This window comes from Scyliorhinus torazame, chromosome 2, assembly GCF_047496885.1.
Source record: "Scyliorhinus torazame isolate Kashiwa2021f chromosome 2, sScyTor2.1, whole genome shotgun sequence".
In the NCBI taxonomy this organism is placed as follows: domain Eukaryota; kingdom Metazoa; phylum Chordata; class Chondrichthyes; order Carcharhiniformes; family Scyliorhinidae; genus Scyliorhinus; species Scyliorhinus torazame.
In genome coordinates this window covers 380,280,141-380,299,537 of record NC_092708.1, presented here as the reverse complement: position 1 = coordinate 380,299,537, position 19,397 = coordinate 380,280,141, and the positions used below count along the sequence as shown (strand labels likewise).

The following is a 19,397-nucleotide window of genomic DNA, read 5'->3' as shown; positions in this document are numbered from 1 at the left end:
CGATCTCGCGGAGCGTTAGATGAAGGTCGGACAGCAGCAACAGCAACCCAGGGGGGGAGAGGGGATATCTTTCATGGGTGTGGGGGGGGGGATGGTTTTTTTTTTTTTCTGGGGGGCATTTGAGCAGGAAAACACATGAACGATCCGGAAAACTGACACGTACGGGAGGAATCCAATGTACAAAGTTCTGTATCATATTGATTTGCCATGTTCATGTCTGGCTGTGCGAGCATTCCCTTTCTTTGTTGTTACGGGGGGGGGGGTTGTTTGTATGGCTGAAAATTTTGTTTAAAAACTTTTAATAAACATATTTTAAAAAAAAATTTTTTTTTAAATTGCCTCTTAATTGGAAACAAAATAAATTGGGGACTCTAAATTATTTTTTTAAAAATTGTTATTATTAGTGATGAAATTGCGAGAATAGATGATTCAGGCAGTTGGGCGAGAAAAGCCATTGTACTTGAAGAAGTAGCAACTCATTCCTACAATGTACAGACAGAGGAAGGGCTGGTTTTAAGATGAAATCGTCGCACACTCTTGAAAATCGGAGAAGATTTTCACAACAACGTGATGGCTGACGAATCTGTGCCAGAATCAACATCATCTGCAGTGTCAGGTAGTTCAGCAGTCCCTGAGCATGAGATTCTCATGGAGAACATTGTCATGGAGAACATTGAATGTACAAGTTCTGAGCAGCAAGATCAAACCTTGAGTGGAGTCAGAAGAAAACCTGATCGACTCAATTTGTAGATTTATACTAATTGTACATACTATGCTTGCTGTTCTTGTGTGTGTGTATGTGTATATATTTGTAAAACCAGTTTTAAAAATAAATTAAAAATTATAGTGTTAGAGTCACAGGATAATGATATCACATGTAAATATACCGATGATAATGTGTTAATTTATTCCTTCAAAGGAAAGGGGATGGAGTGATATCATGGTTGTGTTGTAATACAACGACTGATCACTAGGAGTCTCATTAGTATATAAGTGAATGTTAGAGTCAGGTGACCTCAGACTGATTAGAGAGCTGAGAGAGGTTGCTTGTGCATGTTCATAATGTTATTCATCTGTTGTTTTGTATATATTTGAGCCACAGTTAATGTTAATAAATTATTTTTAGCTTTAGCTACAAGTGTTCTTGTAATATAAATCAGGCCATCCGACAAGAACATTACAAAAGTAGGCAACTCACCAAGGCTCTTTCAACAATATCTTGCAAACCCAAGACCCCTACCTTCTAGAAGGCCAAGGGCAGCAGATGCATGTGAACACCAACACCTGAGTTCCCCTCCAAGCCACAAACCACCCTGATTCAGAAATATATTGCTGTTCCTTCACTGTCACTGTATCAAACTCCCTTCCTAACAGCACAGTGGGTGTACCACATGGACCCCACTGGTTCAAGAAGGAAGCTCGCCATCACCTTCTCAAGGGCAATTAGGGATGGGTAATAAAATCTATGGCCTAGCCAGCGACACCCACATCCTGTAAATGAATATAAAAAAAGGGGAGGCTGGCAAATTTTTTCCCCAAAGGATGTTAGTGAACTCGATTTTTTTTAATGACAAACCGGTTGTCTGATGGTCACCATTATGGCTACTCGATGTTTATTCCAGTTTATAGTTAATTAAGTGGATTTAAATTTCCAGCTGTTGTGAACTTGTGTCCCTGGATATTTATTCCAATTCTCTGGATCAGCTCAGTAACAAAGATACTACTGCTGTAATGTTTTTGATATTTGCACTCAGGGGGTCCCCACAAACAGCAACGTGATAATGAACAAACAATCTGTTTTAAATAGGTTATTGTAGGATAATAATAGGCCATAACACCAGGTGAACTCCCTTGTTCTTCTTAATAGTGTCATAGTATCTCTTAGGCCAAGGTTTTGGTCGTCTGTTGTAATTAAAAAAACATTAATTTATTATTTAAAAAAAAATTCCAATGAAGGGGCAATTTATTTATTTATTTTATTTTAAATTTAGAATATCCAATTCATTTTTCCCAATTAAGGGCAATTTTAGTGTGGCCAATTCACCTACCGTGCACATCTTTGGGTTGTGGGGGCGAAACACACGCAAACACGGGGAGAATATGCAAACTCCACACGGACAGTGATCCAGAGCCGGGATCGAACCTGGGACCTCGGTGCCGTGAGGCAGCAGGGCTAACCCACTGCGCCACCGTGCTGCCCTCTGAAAGGGCAATTTAGCGTGGCCAATCCACCTACCCTGCACATCTCTCGGGTTGCTAAAGGTAGACAAGTCTCCTGGCCCTGATGGAATGCATCCCAGGGTACTAAAAGAGATGGCTAGGGAAATTGCAAATGCACTCGTGATCATTTACCAAAATTCACTAGACTCTGGGGTGGTCCCGGCTGAATGGAAATTAGCAAACGTGACACCACTGTTTAAAAAAGGAGGTAGGCAGAAAACAGGAAATTATAGATCAGTTAGCTTAACTTTGGTAGTAGGGAAGATGCTGGAATCTATCAAGGAAAAAATAGCGAGGCATCGGGATGGAAATTGTCCCATTGGACAGACGCAGCATTGGTTCATAAAGGGCAGGTCGTGCATAACTAATTTAGTGGAATTTTTTGAGGACATTACCAGCGGTAGACAACAGGGAGCCAATGGATGTGGTATATCTGGATTTCCAGAAAGATTTTGACAAGGTGCCACACAAAAGGTTGCTGCATAAGATAATGATGCATGGCATTAAGGGTAAAGTAGTAGCATGGATAGAGGATTGGTCAATTAATAGAAAGCAAAGAGTGGGGATTAATGGGTGTTTCTCTGGTTGGCATTCAGTAGCTAGTGGTGTCCCTCAGGGATCAGTGTTGGGCCCACAATTGTTCACAATTTACATAGATGATTTGGAGTTGGGGACCAAGTGCAATGTGTCCAAGTTTGCAGACAACACTAAGATGAGTGGTAAAGCAAAAAGTGCAGAGGATACTGGAAGTCTGCAGAGGGATTTGGATAGTTTAAGTGAATGGGCTAGCATCTGGCAGATGGAATACAATGTTGACAAATGTGAGGTTATTCATTTTGGTAGGAATAACAGCAAAAGGGATTATTATTTAAATGATAAAATATTAAAACATGCTGCTGTGCAGAGGGACCTGGGTGTCCTAGTGCATGAGTCGCAATAAATTGGTTTACAGGTGCAACAAGTGATTAAGAAGGCAAATTGAGTTTTGTTCTTCGTTGCTAGAGGGATGGAGTTTAAGACTAGGGAGGTTATGCTGCAACTGTATAAGGTGTTAGTGAGGCTACACCTGGAGTATTGTGTTCAGTTTTGGTCTCTTTACCTGGGAAAGGATGTACTGACACTGGAGAGTGTGCAGAATCACAAGATTAATACCAGAGTTGAGGGGGTTGGATTATGAGGAGAGGTTGAGTGGACTGGGACTGTACTCGTTGGAATTTAGAAGGATGCAGGGGGATCTTATAGAAACATACAAAATTATGAAGGGAATAGATAGGATAGATGCGGGCAGGTTGTTTCCACTAGCGGGTGAAAGCAGAACTAGGGGCATAGCCTCAAAATAAGGGGAAGTAGATTTAGGACTGAGTTTAGGAGGAACTTCTTCACCCAAAGGGTTGTGAATGTATGGAATTCCCTGCCCAGTGAAACAGTTGAGGCTCCTTCATTAAATGTTTGCAAGATAAAGATAGATAGTTTTTGAAGAATAAAGGGTTATGGTGTTCGGGTGGGAAAGTGGAGCTGAGTCCACAAAAGATCAGCCATGATCTCATTGAATGGCGGAGCAAGCTTGAAGGGCCAGATGGCCTACTCCTGCTCCTAGTTCTTATGTTGTGTGGGGCGGGGGCGGGGGGGGGGGGGGGGGGGACCAAGCAGACACGGGGGCAATGTGCAAATTCCACACAAGACAGTGACCCGGGACCGGGATCGAACCCGGGTCCTCAGCGCCATGAGGCAGCAGTGCTAACCACTGCACCACCGTGCGGCCCTTGCTGTAATATCTCTTGCCTAGGGTATAGCACGGTGGCGCAGTTGTTAGCATTGCTGCCTCACGGCGCCGAGGTCCCAGGTTCAATCCCGGCTCTGGGTCACTGTCCGTGTGGAGTTTACACATCCTCTCCGTGTTTGCGTGGGTTTCGCCCCCACAACCCAAAGATGTGCAGGCTAGGTGGATTGGCCACGCTAAATTGCCCCATAATTGGAAAAAATGAATTGGGTACTCTAAATTTATTTTAAAAAATATCTCTTGCCTGACTCAGTGTTAGATTTTGTTTGATAAATCTTCAATGGGAAATTATATTACATTAAAGGTACGATATACATCAGAGATCAGTTTCCGTCACATCTCAGCCTGACCTGATAGTTACACACACTTCCACTGAGAACCACAAAGAAGCAGGAGTGGCTAATTTACCCCCTTTCATCCAAGGGAGGCCAAAATGTGTAGGTCTTTAACTGGAAAAATATACAGTGCATGAAAATATTGTGTCTATCATTTATATATGATTTGGCTGGATAGCTGGTTTGTGATGCAGAGTGAAGGCAATGGTGCTGGTTCAATTCCTGTACTGGCTAAGGTTATTCATGAAGGCCCCACCTTCTCAATCTCGCCCCTCGCCTGGGGTGTGGTGATCCTCAGGTTAAATCACCACCTAGTCAGCTCTCCCCCTCAAAGGGGAAAGCAGCCTGTGGTCACCTGTGAATTACTTTTAATAATAATCTTTATTAGTGTCACAAGTAGGCTTACAGTAACACTGCGATGAAGTTACTGTGAAAATCCCCTAGTTGCCACACTCCGGCGCCTGTTTGGATACACAGAGGGAGAATTCAGAATGTCCGATTCACCTAACAGCACGTCTTCCGGGACTCGTGGGAGGAAACCGGAGCACCCGGAGGAAACCCAGGCAGGCACGGGGAGAACGTGCAGACTCCGCACAGACAGTGACCCAAGCCGGGAATGGAACCCGGGTCCCTGGCCCCGTGAAGCAACAGTGCTAACCACTGTGCTACCGGACCTTAACAGCGATGTAAAATTATTTCGAATCAAACAGGCCATTCGGTTTTAATGATGGGGGCAACATTTTCATGTAGTCTATATATTTATTTCAGCTGAACAGCTACAAAGCCTAATATTCAGTGAGCTGGCAGCTACCAGACTGTCAGAAGCGATGTTAGCATCCTTTGGGTGAAGGGGGGGGGGGGGGGGGGGGAAGGAATTAGCCAGACTTGCTGTCCTGTTAGACCCACTGCCCTGCTCTTCCCCCATATCTCTGAAGTCCGTTCGTTTTGAACGGTTACTCCAGTGGCGATTGAATCTGCGCCCATCATTATGGCGAGACAGCTCGCTGCACGGTAGGGTGGTGAGAAGGAAAGGCCAGGGAGCGGGGTTGTGACAGCGGCCTGGCTGCAGGAGGCGGCAATGTAGCAATGTAGCGGAGGGGGCGGGGCTGCCGCGGCGCAGGCGCAGATGGTGTTGGACGCGGCGGCGGCTGAGGGGCAGTGAGAGGGGGAGGGGGGCAAGGCCTAGGACCCAGGGCCTGCAGCCGCGGGTCACCAGCCGGCACTCTCGGTGCGTTCTCCCCAGTAAGTCTGCCCTGACCTGTGTTGTTAAGACATTGTCTTTTTAATCCACTCAGTCGGAAGGAGCACTTGTTATTTTGTATATCTGTATCATTGTTTTCATTGGAAACCATGTTACCAATAGAATTCGTCCTGTGGAGATGTTAGCTTCCTCCCTCTCCCCTCACCCACACTGTGCAACTAGACGGGAATTCAGAACCTTACTCTTGCCTCGGCGGGGGGGTTGGGGGAAGCACCCTGTCAGAGTGGGGGGTGGGGGGTAGCACCCTGTCAGAGTGGGGGGGTGGGGGGGTAACACCCTGTCAGAGTGGGGGGTGGGGGGGTAGCACCCTGTCAGAGTGGGGGGTTGGGGGAAGCACCCTGTCAGAGTGGGGGGTGGGGGGTAGCACCCTGTCAGAGTGGGGGGTGGGGGGTAGCACCCTGTCAGAGTGGGGGGTGGGGGGTAGCACCCTGTCAGAGTGGGGGGTGGGGTGGTAGCACCCTGTCAGAGTAGGGGGTGGGGGGGTAGCACCCTGTCAGAGTGGGGGGTGGGGGGGTAGCACCCTGTCAGAGTGGGGGGTTGGGGGGGATAGCACCCTGTCAGAGTGGGGTAGGGGGGGTAGCACCCTGTCGGAGTGGAGGGGGGGGTGAAAGCACCCTGTCAGAGTGGGGTGGGGGGGGTAAGCACCCTGTCAGAGTGGGGTGGGTGGGGGGGGGGGGGTAAGCACCCTGTCAGAGTGGGGTGGGTAGCACCCTGTCAGAGTGAGTGGAGTGGAATGGGGGGGGTGGGGGGTTAGCACCCTGTCAGAGTGGTGGTGGTGGTGGGGGTAGCACCCTGTCAGAGTGGTGGTGGTGGTGGGGGTAGCACCCTGTCAGAGTGGGGTAGGGGGGGTAGCATCCTGTCAAAGTGGTTGGCGGAGGGGTAGCACCCTGTCAGAGTGGGCATCAGAGCACAGGCGATCTACCAGGAAGCTGAGCTTAAGATGGAGAAGCTGGGTTTGCCCTCCCTGTGAGAGCAGATTTAATAACGAGTACATAAGAGTTTATGGGTGCTCAGAGGTTTTGGTAAAGTAAGGAGAAACTTTTGCCACTGGCAGGTGGGGCAGTAACCAGTGATTTGCCATAATTGGCAAGAGGACCGGGGTGGAACTTGATTTTTGTTTAATGGGTGAGAGGTCATGACCGGGCGTACTCTTCCCTAGAAAGGGCGAAGGAAGCAGATTTGTGAGGAACATGCACAGAGGGGAAAGGGGGCAAGAGCAGGGTCCTGGGGCTAATGGAAGAAGGCTTTGAAAGGGCCAGTCCAGACACACGGGGTCATATAGCCTCCTGTTGCAATGTTACGATTCTATAACGGCGGAGTTCTTGTGTTTGTTTATAGGGTGTCGTGCAGTGATAAGCAACCTAGGCCAGTGAGTGGGCTGCATGAGTGGCCCTCCTTCATCTCAGTCGGCCACAAGATTGAAATCGGGCTTATGCACTGTTCATGACCCCGTGGATAAGATTAAATGTATTTAATACATGTTGAATATTTCATAATGAGTTATAGAAAATGCTTAATGATTTATATATTAATACTACCATCAACTTCAAATGGTTAAAAACAAAGTAAGTATTTATGCTTTGGACACCGCGAGTGTGCGACTCTCACAGTCAATGTTGTAAACAATCAGCACGCATCTCAGTTCACTCGCCCTCGCTTTACGTTCGTATCACTTCCAGTCATACCGGTTGGGAAAAAAAAGCGAAACAAAATCAGCAAAATCTGGCAACCCTGCACGTGGTGGGCCTCACTCAGAACCCAGGTGGGCCGCATGTGGCCCCGGGGGGATTGCCCACCACTGGTATATTGTCTCTTACAAGGGCAGAATTTATTGTCCATCCCTAATTGCCCTTGAGAAAATATCAGTGAGCTGCCGCCTTGTTGAACCACTGAAGTTTAAGTGGTGTAGGTGCACCCACAGTTATATTCTGGAGGGAGTTCCAGAACAGGCCCAGTGGCAGTGAAGGTGTTTCTGGTGCCTCGGTTAATGTTGGGTGGTCCATCCAATTTTATTCTTCAACTTTCCTTGTAGCAATTTGATACAATGGCTTGTAGGGCATTTCAAAGTCAACTACATGACTTTGCATCTGAAATCACAGGTAGGCCAGACCAGGTAAAAATGGCAGATTTCCTTTCCCGAAGAAAATTAAGTGAACCGGATGGATCTTTACAACAATTGATGATAGTATCATGGTCACTGTTTTATGATCATTATTATTGAGATTAGCTTTATATGACAGATTAATTAATTTAATTTAAATTCTTGCGGCTGCTGTGGTGGGATTTGAACTTGTGTCTCTGGGACATTAGTTGATTTGGATGAAAATGTCGAACAGGAAAAGACCAGCTTGTTCATGTGGCCTGTTCTGTGCAGTTGTCAGGGCAAGTAACTCCTAATGCCCTTCCTTGGAACAGGTGAAAAACCAAATCAGAAAGCATTAAGATTCTGAGCTTTTACTTACTTAATGCCATTTGCCTTTCTTATTTTCACTAACCTTCTCCCTCTCTCTCAAGGGGACATAAGTGGGACCACGGTTCCTCAGTTCCTCTGATCTCTGGAACCTCACAAATTCTCAATTGGTCAATGTTCCCCTTGACATCAATGTCAGCTAGCAGTTTGATCTTGAGTGAGTTGGAAGGCATCATAATAGAGCCCCAATGCTGTCTTCACCATATCTCCATATTCTCTCTCAGGTTGCAGGACAGTGATTAAAAATGTGACCCTAGGCTGATCTCCCACTACCCTGCTGCCCCATGAGTGCTTTGACGTGAATTGCAGTTCACTCGCTTGCTCTTTAAAAATAATTAATGACGGAAATGCAACAGCCATACACACAGCAAGATCCCACAAACAGCCCCAGGGTAGTAACCAGATCATCTGCTTTGGTGTTGCAGGCTGAGATATAAATATTGTCCAAGGAACCTACTCCTCTTCAAATAGTGCCACGGAATCTTTTGCATCCACCCGCGAATTCACGCAGATTTGGTTTAATACCTAGATAAGAGATGACACCGCAGCACTTGTTCAGCAATGCACTGGGAATGTCAACCTGGATTACATGCTTACCGCTCTGACTTGGGGGAGAGAGTTCTGAGCCATCACTGATGCCATTGTTTTGGGATGGCTGGATTGTGAAAGTGCCACAGCAATGAGAAGGAGTGGGGCTGAGATATTGATAGAAATCAGATTTTGTGGTTAGCTATAGATGAGATAGATAGAAGGTTTAATGAAGAAATCCTGGTTGGAAAAATCCTTTAATCCTTAAGAGTAATTAACTAAATCAAAATATATTAACCATGAGAGTGAGGAAAAAGCTGACTAGCTGTGAACTGATCAGATAAGACACACCATTCTCACATTTTGCAAGTTGTTTGAAGACCGCTAGCGAGTGCAAAGCCAAATAGCAGAAAAGACCCTTTGCATTATGGAAAACTGGGCTGACATCCCAGTTCCGTTTCGATGGTAACGGCTAGTCAGCCCATAGTGATAATTTCTTGTGGGAAATGTGTTTCGCTCAGACCATCATGGAAAATTACAGCAAATCGTTTATCTCTTAAATTTGACAGACAGACACTTTGGTCGAATTAAGTGAATTATAAATTAGCTAAAGCCAATCACAGCCGTAAAGAGGGAGAAACTTTAAGCTCCTTAAAAGATAAGTTGTCGGGACGAGAAAACACTTTTCTATTGCGGAATCATTCTTACCTAATCTCTGAAACCTATTCTCTTGCTTGCTTTGCAAATCACCATTTTTGCTTTTGTTTCGTTTTGTACTGTGCATCTTGATTTGAAGAAATTATCACCAACTATAATTGTATTTTAAATTCAATTCAACTATCTGTATTTGCGAAAGTCAATCAATCTGACTAGCTTGCTGCAGGGCTAGTCGGAACTTCCTAAATTTTGTACCTGAAATTGACTTTACCAGTAGACACTACAAGCTGATAAAAATAAAGTTTCAAATAACTTTAGCAATATTGCAGTCTGGAGTCTCTGTCATTTGGGAACTGAGAAGGGATGATGCATATCCAGGGTTCCGAATAGACACACAGATCCATCAATTGGCGTAGTCGGCGAAAGGAGGGAGAAGTTGGCGTAGGTCGGACAAAAGGAGGGCGAAATTGGACCAAGGACCGTGCCGTAGAAGAGATGCCAATTCGTTAACGAAGAGGCCCGAAGGCAGAATCGCAGATTGGAAGACCGGAAGACTTCGATCCGAAGTCTGGGGTAGAGTAACGCACTATGCTACACCTGACCTGTGACCAGAGTGAGTGCGAGATGCTGACATTAGGTGTCTGGAAGGGGAAGTGCTCCTATTCCCTGATCCTGTCTACTTTCACTTTGAGCGGTAACACCTCAATTTCGTTACGTTTTGTTTAAGAGATTTTTCTATTTCAGCGAGGCATGCCTTGAAGATCAGTAAAGAGTGTTAATGCGAAGAAGCCTCGCCAAAGAAAACATCTTCTTGTATAATTGAGGTAAGAGTGCCTTTGAAAAGGCTGTGCCTGAGTCCCAAAAGATGTGGTTTGAGATGGTACAGAACAGGCAGTGTGTTAACTTTTTTGAAAAGGAAAACATTGTACTAGGGCAGTGTGGGGGGGGGGGGGGGGCTGAGACGTATTATGTAGCTCCTCTTACAGAGCTGGCAGGGAACGATGGGGTGAATGGCTTCCTTGTACAAGGTTGGCACAGTAGTTCGCACTGCTGCCTCACAGCACCAGCGACCCGGGTTCAATTCAGGCCTTGGGTGGCTGTCTGCGTGGAGTTAGCACGTTCTCCCTGTGTCTGCGTGATGGGTTTCCTCCAGGAATTCTGGTTTCCTTCCACAGTCCAAAGATGTGCAATTTAGGTAGATTGACCATGATCAATGTGCAGGGTTACAGGAATAGGGTGGGGGATTAGGTCCAGATAGAGGGCTCTTTCGGGGACTCGATGGGCCTAATGTCATCCTGCACTGTAGGGATTCAATGGTTCTGTGTGTAAATTTGGTGCAATCTATATATTTACTACCTTGAGACGTTTTAATAAATTAAAGATGCTTTATTGGGACATGTCTGCATACAATATAAGAATCCACAGATTTTCCAGCTATTTCTTTGGAGGGAGCAGCAACTTATGGAACGGAGAAGCTAAAATTCTAGGAGCCTACTAGAAAACAAACAACTGTTACAATCCCGTTCGGGACCAGCAGCTTTATGTTCAAAGTAGACAAAGTTTGAAAACCCCATTGCCTGTTGTGGCTCCATCTCTTCTCGTTGTTAACCCCTTAAGTAATTTATAGCCCAACCTTTTAAGTATTATATAGACTCCAAGCTGATTTATCCCATTTTGGACAGTTAAACTTTAATCATCCAAAAACTAACATTGCCTCTAAAATATGGGCGGCACGGCAGCACAGTGGTTAGCACTGCTGCCTCACAACCCCGGGGACCTAGGTGCAATTCTGGCCTCTGATGTCTATCTGTGTGGAGTCTGGACCCTCTCCCCGAGTCTGCGTGGGTTTCTTCCCAGTGCTCCGGATTCCTCCCACAGTCCAAAGATGTGCAGGTTAGGAGGCTTGGCCCGTGATCAATGCGCATGGTGTGGGGATGGGCTTGGGTGGGGTGCTCTTTATGAGGATCGGTGCATACCCGCTGGGCCGAGTTTCCATCTCCTGCACTCTAGGGATTCTATTGACATGAACCATGAAGTAAATGCTTTCACACAACTAACAACACCTTACCGATGAGAGTTATAAAACTGGCCTGTGAGGAGGTGCAGCATGTGTACCTGATTGTAACAGTTGTGCTGGAAGCTGTAAACCATTAAGCCACCTCTGGCACCTCTCCTTAGTGGAATGAAGTTACCGTCTACGATACCTTTCCCAAGAAGTCATTATGTTCGTCTGTGCTTGTTGCCGATTTAGTCGTGCCTTTCAAGCAAGGGGCACCTCGATCATATCCTCCCCGTCATCCCACACACCTAGAGCAGGAGAGGGGATTGGAAGGGTGTGTCCCAAGTGATTTTTTTTTTTTTCACCTCTCTTCCCTAACTAGAAATTGCTGAGGTTAATTAAAATGCTCAACCCACCACCGGCATCCCATTGGCTGAGATCAACTAAACTTGCCGCAGAGCTCAGTGATTGCAAACCATGACCCATGAGAGGAACCGTCATGCCTTTCAAAGTTTAACAATAAAGCAAATTGTGTGCTTCTCTTTCCAGAAATCCGAGGCTGAATCTATGTTGTCAGATGATCTAGAATCCAAACCCGAGGTAAATTGCAACACCGTTTTAATTTATTGACTCAAGGTTCCAGTTCATATTTCAAGGCTGTTCAGTTAAAATCCATTAATCGCAGGATGTTCCAAACGCTCAACAAGTCAATGAAATACTTTTGAATTGCAGACGCTGTTGTAAAGCAGCAATAGATTTGTGCACAGCAAGCTCCCACAAAGAGCCTGGAGGGGACGCCAGATAATCTGTTCCACTGATGACTTGGTTAGGACACTAGGGGAGGGGGGGGGAGAGAGAAATTCCCCCGCTCTACACCGAATAATGCAAGAGCATCTTTTATATCCATGCAAAGGGACAATTCAATGCCTCTTCCAAAGGATGGCACCTCTGACAGTGCAGCACTCCCTCAGTAGTGCACTAGAGTGCCAGCCTAGATTGTGTGTGCAAATCATTGGAGTGGGACTTAAATCCATAATCTTCTGACTCTGAAGTGAAAGCGCTGTCTACTGAGGCATATACAAACACAGATATTCAGATATTGAAACACAAGAAGCCCACAATTGGTTAATCATTATTTGGCAGATTTGGCCTGAATGATGTCAAGCATTATCACGACCATTGTCCTCTGTTGATTCCTCCGAATGCTCTAGGATTATTCTGGAATTTTGATTAATGCCTCTGTGAAGTGGCCTGGGGTGTTTTTGCTATATCAAAGGCGTTATATAAATGCAAGTTTATTTTGTAGTTGTTGGAGGAAGGCCAGGAGTAACCACTTCTTCAAATTGCTTTCTGCTACCCACTCCATGGTGAACTCCACTATCAAGAGCTCATGGATATCTTTGGAAGCTTCACACCATGTGTCTGCTGCTAGCTGCCCTTCCTTGCCCGATCCTCAACCTCTTCAGTACCTCACTGACAACCTCAGGACTGATATTTCCAGAGCCACAAATTTATTTATTTAATTATTTTTAAAACTTTAGAGTGCCCAATTTATTTCCAATTAAGGGGCAATTTAGCGTGGCCAATCCACCAACCCTGCACATCTTTGGGTTGTGGGAGTGAGACTCACGCAGACACGGTGAGAATGTGCAAACTTCACATGGACAGTGACCCGGGGCCAGGATCGAACCCGGGGCCAGGATCGAACCCGGGTCCTCGGCGCCGTGAGGCAGCAGTGCTAACCACTGCACCACCATGCCGCAATGCCAGAGTCACAGTTGACATCTTTGTAACTTCTTTGTTGACCGCAGCCTCCCTACAGTGTTTGTTATCATTGTATTGTACAGCACAGAAGAAGGCCATTCAGCCCAACCTGCCTCTGTTGGCTCTTTGTAATGAACCTACCCATCCATGGGCAGCACGATAGCATTGTGGTTAGCACAATGGCTTCACAGCGCCAGGATCCCAGGTTTGATTCCCGGCTTGGGTCACTGTGTGCAGAGTCTGCACGTTCTCCCTGTGTCTGCGTGGGTTTCCTCCGGGTGCTCCGGTTTCCTCCCACAATCCAAAGATGTGCAGGTGGATTGGCTATGCTAAATTGTCCATCCTATCCAAAAAAGGCAAGGTGGGGTTACGGGGATAGGGTAGAAGTGTGGGGATAGGGTGGAGGTGTGGGCTTAGGTAGGGTGCTCTTTCCAAGAGCCGGTGCAGACTCGATGGGCCGAATGGTCTCCTTCTGCGCTGTAACTTCTGTGATCCTCTTCCAGTCCAATCTGGAGAGTAGCACTTGAATTCGTAACTTTCTGACTCTGAAGACACAATGCTGGCACTATCAAGTAATGAGACCTAAACCAACCTGGAGAGTAAAGGAGACGTGGCTTCAGATATTTTCATGACTGCAGCATCCGTGATTTAATGTAACCTTTTGAATTGAATTCTCAGTCTTGGCTTAGTTTTATTTTTATTATGTCACTGGTTATCGGAGACATTGCCGTGTGCTTAGGTCTTGCAGCTCATGTCCTGACCTGTTTTATTTGCAGTTGCTGGTACAGTTTGTCCAGAATACCTTCATACCCTTGGGCAAAGGGTTCGAGGAGCCAGAACAGGGCGCTGCCCGACGTCTGCCTCCAAGCAAAGCCAGTGAGAGCACGCTAGAAAACCAAGCCCCTGTCTCGGGTAAGTGGAGCGAAATTCTCTCAGAAGTGGCAATGTGAGAGCCTCTATTAAGAAGCAGGGTATATTAAGGGCAGCATGGTGGCGCAGTGGGTTAGCACTGCGGCCTCACGGCGCCGAGGTCCCAGGTTCGATCCAAGCTCTGGGTCACTGTCCGTATGGAGTTTGCACATTCTCCCCGTCTTTGCGTGGGTTTCGCCCCCACAACCCAAAAATGTGCAAGCTAGGTGGATTGGCCACACTAAATTGTCCCTTAATTGGAAAAAATGAATTGGGTACTCTAAATTAATAAAAAAAGAAAAAAAAAGAAGCAGAGTAGATTTAGATCATTTTTATGAGTTGCGCTTATTGCGATGATACCGCCAGTGATGGGCAATGGGCCGGTGTTTGACTTTGACCCCCCCGGCCCACTCTTGGCTTTGAGGCAATGTTTCCGACATTCCGAACCAACAATGTGGCAAACGCCCCTTATTCCACATGGCCTCCCACGGCCTCTCCAATCAGAAAGGTCAGTTTGCGAGAAAGGAAAGGGCAGAAGTACAGAGGAGACAGACAGACAAGTTGGAGATGAGGGAGCAAGGGAAGAAAGTGAGAGCACGCAGGAGACCGGAGGAGTTGGTTGTGTGGTACACAGATTGAAAGCAATACAAAATGGATTGGAAGTTGGGTGTTTAATCTCCGTTCAACCCCATTCAAAATCTGCTCCATTAAACTCTTGTGGTCAAAATGGCCAACGGCCTGAATTTTAGGCCCGACATACGCTTACAGTTAAGAGTTGGGCACTTTTACATTAAAGCCTCAGTCAGCACCACAGGCAGGCCTGATGGGAATTCGGTCAGCCGAGTTCGAATATACTGGACACAGACTGACGTGTCTGGGCCTGCCCTGTAAACAAGACATCGGATGGTAATCGGTCCCATTCAAATGGATCGATTGTTGTGGATTGCCCAGATGAAGCCAGACTTTCCCCCCCCGCCCTGAGACATCATTGGCCTGAGGGCCAGGAAACTTCTGGAAGGGCGTGAAGAGGGGGATAAGAATCCCAGGGACGCTCCCCAGCGAAGACTTGACCCGATCTTAGGCACGTTATAGTTGGGATCATTTGGGGGGGGCTAACTGTTTTAGGGTTTGAAAAGAAACTTGGGTTAAATTGTGAACTTGTGTCTGTCCTTTGTTCATCGCACAATTGAGGGTACCCGGGTAAAACGTTTGAATAATAAAGCGATGAGTCTGAATTCCGTTGAGACAACAGTGGCGTCACTGGGCGGGAAGCTTTAAGACCATATCCTTCAGGGGCTTGCCTTGCTGGTCTACCACATAGATGCCACACCCTGGCTTTCTGTTCTCTTTCCCCACCCTGGATATCTACAGATATTTTGGGAGCCTGTTTTTCTGCTTCCCTGGATCCTCCCCCCCCCCCCTTTTGCTTTGGCACAAATGGCCCCTTGGGGTTGCTTATTGTCGGGACCAGGCACGATCCGTAGCTCAAGTTTTCCACTAAGAAGGTGGGGGCTCGGGTAGGCTTTACTGCAGTGTCGTGGCCCTGGAGCACGAGGGCCCAGCACACTATATGGTTTTGACTAACCATCCCGTCTTTAATCCGGCTGGCCAACAATAATCGTATGGGGGTGTGCTCCGTGAGAATGGTCAATGGGTTCAGGTTAAAGACATCGCTGAAATGTAGCGCCCAGAAAACAGCTGCAAGGTGCTTCTCGCAGGCTGAGAAACCCGTTCGACTGGGGTTAGGAGCCGGGTGGCACAGGCCACCGGTCTGAGTCCCCAGTGGCGCTCTTTGTACAAAAAATCTTTTTATGCTCCTCATTTTCAACAATCTCATCAATAAACAACCAAAGAAAAAACAAATAGAATAACAGACCCTCACACACAAACTGCTTCCCCCCCCCCACCTCTCAATATACAGACCAAAACATCCACCCGTACATTCCAGGTTAAAAACCCCCCACAAATTAACAATCAATCCGTAAACAGTGCAACCAAAGACAATGCCTCCAACCCTACCTTCCCCCCTTCCTAATGTTCAATGGCAAAGAATTCTCAGAAGTGCATAATACACAGCCCCCATGAGTTGTGAAACCCTTCCTTTATCCCCTTCTGCTGAGACTTCACTTTCCCGAGAGTGAAAGAAATATAAGTAGCCCCCCCCCCCCCCCAACTCTCCGGGCAATCAGCGAGGCAAAGGCTAACTACCTCCCGAAAATGGCTTCTAGGGGCCCTGGTTCCAAGTTCACGAGCGCTACCCCCAAGATGACCCTGAAAATCCTCCCTCCAACAAACCCCTCGCATTCCACATACTATCCACCTCCCATCCACCATCCTCATAACTCCAGGCTATGCCCACTGGGCTCGGTCTGCCCTGTCCCATTGTTACCATCGAGCCCCCCCCCCCCCCCCCCCCCCCCCCCTCCCAGAATCCTCCCATCCACTTCCTCTCAAAAACACCTCACCCAGTAGCAGTCCCCTCCCCCAACCTTTGTCCCGTGGCGCTCTTGCAGAAGTATGGCTACAAGTGCGTTGTCCGTGGCCACTACCTCCAGCGAAAAGGGGATGTCTGGGATGGGTACTTGCACTGCTGGGGTCTGTGCTAGGGCCTGTTTTTGCTCTTGAGACAGCGTGGTCCATTCCCACAGGCATTTTTCTTTCGGAGGTCTGAAAGGGGAACGGCTTTGGTGGCGAAAGCGTTGATGTGGTTTTGGCAGTACCCCACCAAGCCTAGAAAAGAGCTCGGGCAAGCCTAGAAAAGAGCACAACGAGCTCATGTGTTTGACAGGGGAAGACATGTTACAGATTCGATCTGTTTCCTCGCTATTTCGTGCTTCCCCTCTGTCACTACTTTCCCCAAGTACGAGATCTGTAATCTCAATCTGGCCTTTCTTGGGGTTAATCTTTAGGCCGAACGTCGTGAGGAGGTTCAGCAGATCTTCCAACAGTTTAGGATGTTTCCCGTTGGGGAGGCGGTGGCCTGATGGTATTGTCACTGGACGAGTAATCCAGACACCCAGGGTAATGCTCTGGGGAAGCGCGTTCGAATCCCTCCACGGCAGATGGTGACATTTGAATTAAATGAAAACTCTGGAATTAAAAGTCTAATGATGATCATAAAACCATTGTCGATTGTCGGAAAAACTCATCTGGTTCGCTAATGTCCTTTAGGGAAGGAAATCTGCCGTCCTTACCTGGTATGGCCTACATGTGACTCCAGATCTACAACGATGTGGTTGACTCAGTTCGAGAGCAATTAGTGAAGGATAACAAATGCTGGCCTTGCCTGCAATGCCCACATCCCATGAAAGAATAAATGAAATGAAATGAAAATCGCTTATTGTCACAAGTAGGCTTCAAATTAAGTTACTGTGAAAAGCCCCTAGTGGCCACATTCCGGCGCCTGTTCGGGGAGGCTGGTACGGGAATTGAACCGTGCTACTGGCCTGCCTTGGCCTGCTTTAAAAGCCAGCTATTTAGCCCAGTGCGCTAAAGGGGCTGGTTTAGCACCCCCTAAAGGGGGGATTCCGATCTGGAGAAGAAGATCGTCTACTTGCTGAACCAAACATTTGGGTTTTGAAAACCCTTCAGACCCTTTGTGAGTCTCTGGTGAAATGTGGAGGGTGAGTTACGGAAGTCCTTAGCCAGGCACGTCCAAGTATATAGTTGCTCCTGAAAGGTGAAGGCAGACTTCTACTGGCATTGCTGGTCTAGGGAAATCGACTAAAAGCCATGGCTGATGTCCAACACCGTGAAATACTTGGCGTGCGGGGCTTGCCTCATTGTGGCTTTGGGGCTGGTCGCTACTGTGGGGCAGTGATTGGGGTGGTTAGATTCAGTTCCCGGTAATCGATAGTCAGCCTCCGCGAGCCATCCGATTTTCTTGCCGGCCAAACTGGGGAATTATTGGTGGAGGCAAGGGAACACAGGACTCCCTTTGCAATAAACTGTTGATTACTTTGGCTGCCTCCCCTCTGCTTACTTGGGGAAGTCAAATTGTCTTTGGGGTTTTAGATCGGGCCCTTCTATAATGACGTCCCCTGTCATCTGGCCACAGTCATGTTTGTGGCTTGCGAATGCCTGTGTGTGCTTTGCGAGGATTCTCTGGGCACCCGGGTCATCCATCATGTCGGTGGGTTTTATCCATACCTCCCTGATGGTGGAAATCTGGTCTATGTAGTGGCTACTTCTGCGGGGCCTCACTTTTCTGGGCCATCAACCATATGCAGCTGGGTTGAAAGAGAGATTACATTTCCGCATGAAATCGGGACCCAGGATATGTTCTGCTTCGTGGTGAAGGTTGACAAAGATGGCTGAGTGATAGCACACCACGTCCCCCCAATCTGAATTCTAAAGGGTCTGTCTCGGACCCTTCCTGTCAATGTCCTGTAAAGCCACTTAAAGTGATCTTCTTGTGGGTGCACCACATGTTATCCAAGGTGCAGAATGTATTAAGGGTAGTGTTGGGATCCTCCCATGTCCCACAGGATCACAACGGGGCGGCCTCCTACCTCCCCTTGTACCAGGGGAATCCCTGCACTATCCCATTTGGCGTTCCACACCCACGTCGGTGAGGCCTGGCACCGTCATCCCCTGGGCTCTTTGTCTAGCCGAAGGTACAGGCTGTATAGGTTGTCGGTTTCCTCTGTCGGGTGGGTCCCTCCGGTGGTCTGGGTTGGGATCTTTGTTCTGGAAACCGCTGGTGTATTCGCAGCTGTTGGCAGGGTGCCCTACACTCTCAAACATAGTGGGCCGCCTGGCCACAATTGTAACACCGCCCCTGCGGATGCCTTTCATGAGTCAGTGCAGACTCAATGGGCTGAAGGGTCTCTTCTGCATTGTGGTATTCTGTGATTCTGTGAATACCTGAGGTCCCCTCGGGGCTGATCTCTGCTTCTAGCGTTGGGAGATTCATATGGGGGCCGGTATCCTCTGTAGTTACCTCCCCTGTTCCTGTTTCACACACCCCTCATTCCACCACACCGAGCTGGGTTGGGTTTTTTTTGGACGGGGTACATTTTACTCGCCCTCGTGTTTGGTCTTTTCCACCTCCTGTGTACTTCCTCCTCCCAGGCGAGGGTGATTGTCTGGATTGCCCACACTTCATCATGTGCGTCGTCGGCTGGGTCAAAATTCTTACATGCCTTCCGACTCCCTTCGGTTGCATGGGAGACGAGCGTGGATCGGATGTGTTCATTCAACTGGGCTCAGGCCAGCTGCCCAAATTGGCATAGATTGCATCCACAGGCGACTGCCGTATGCTGTCAGGTGTTCCTCTTTTTATTTTTGCCGAGACTTACTCAGGCTGTCCACTGGGTCCACAGCAGTCAAAATTGCCGCCTTCATTTCATCTGGTGTCTACCCGGCTACATTTTGGGGATTGGGCAAGGTGGAGTGTATCGTGCGGTACTCTTTGTGGTACTCCTTCTTGCATTGAACCCAAATTGATTCTTGTGTAGACGGCTGGCTTGGAT

General features: G+C 47.5%; 1 protein-coding gene across 5 annotated transcripts in view; it reads left to right on the top strand.

Annotated features, from left to right (window-relative positions):
• The first annotated feature begins 5,488 nt into the window (after nt 1-5,488).
• The window catches only part of LOC140404917 (zinc finger protein 410-like), a 56,713-nt gene continuing 42,804 nt past the window's right edge, over nt 5,489-19,397 (top strand). For all 5 annotated transcript variants that reach the window (XR_011938599.1, XR_011938597.1, XR_011938598.1 and 2 more), the window contains exons 1-4: nt 5,489-5,577; nt 9,996-10,075; nt 11,800-11,850; nt 13,791-13,926. Coding sequence is in view for 2 of the 5 variants with exons in the window: in XM_072493569.1 (XP_072349670.1) it covers nt 11,818-11,850; nt 13,791-13,926 (169 nt within the window). In the remaining 3 variants the exon portion in view is untranslated. The remainder of the gene's footprint in view (nt 5,578-9,995; nt 10,076-11,799; nt 11,851-13,790; nt 13,927-19,397) is intronic.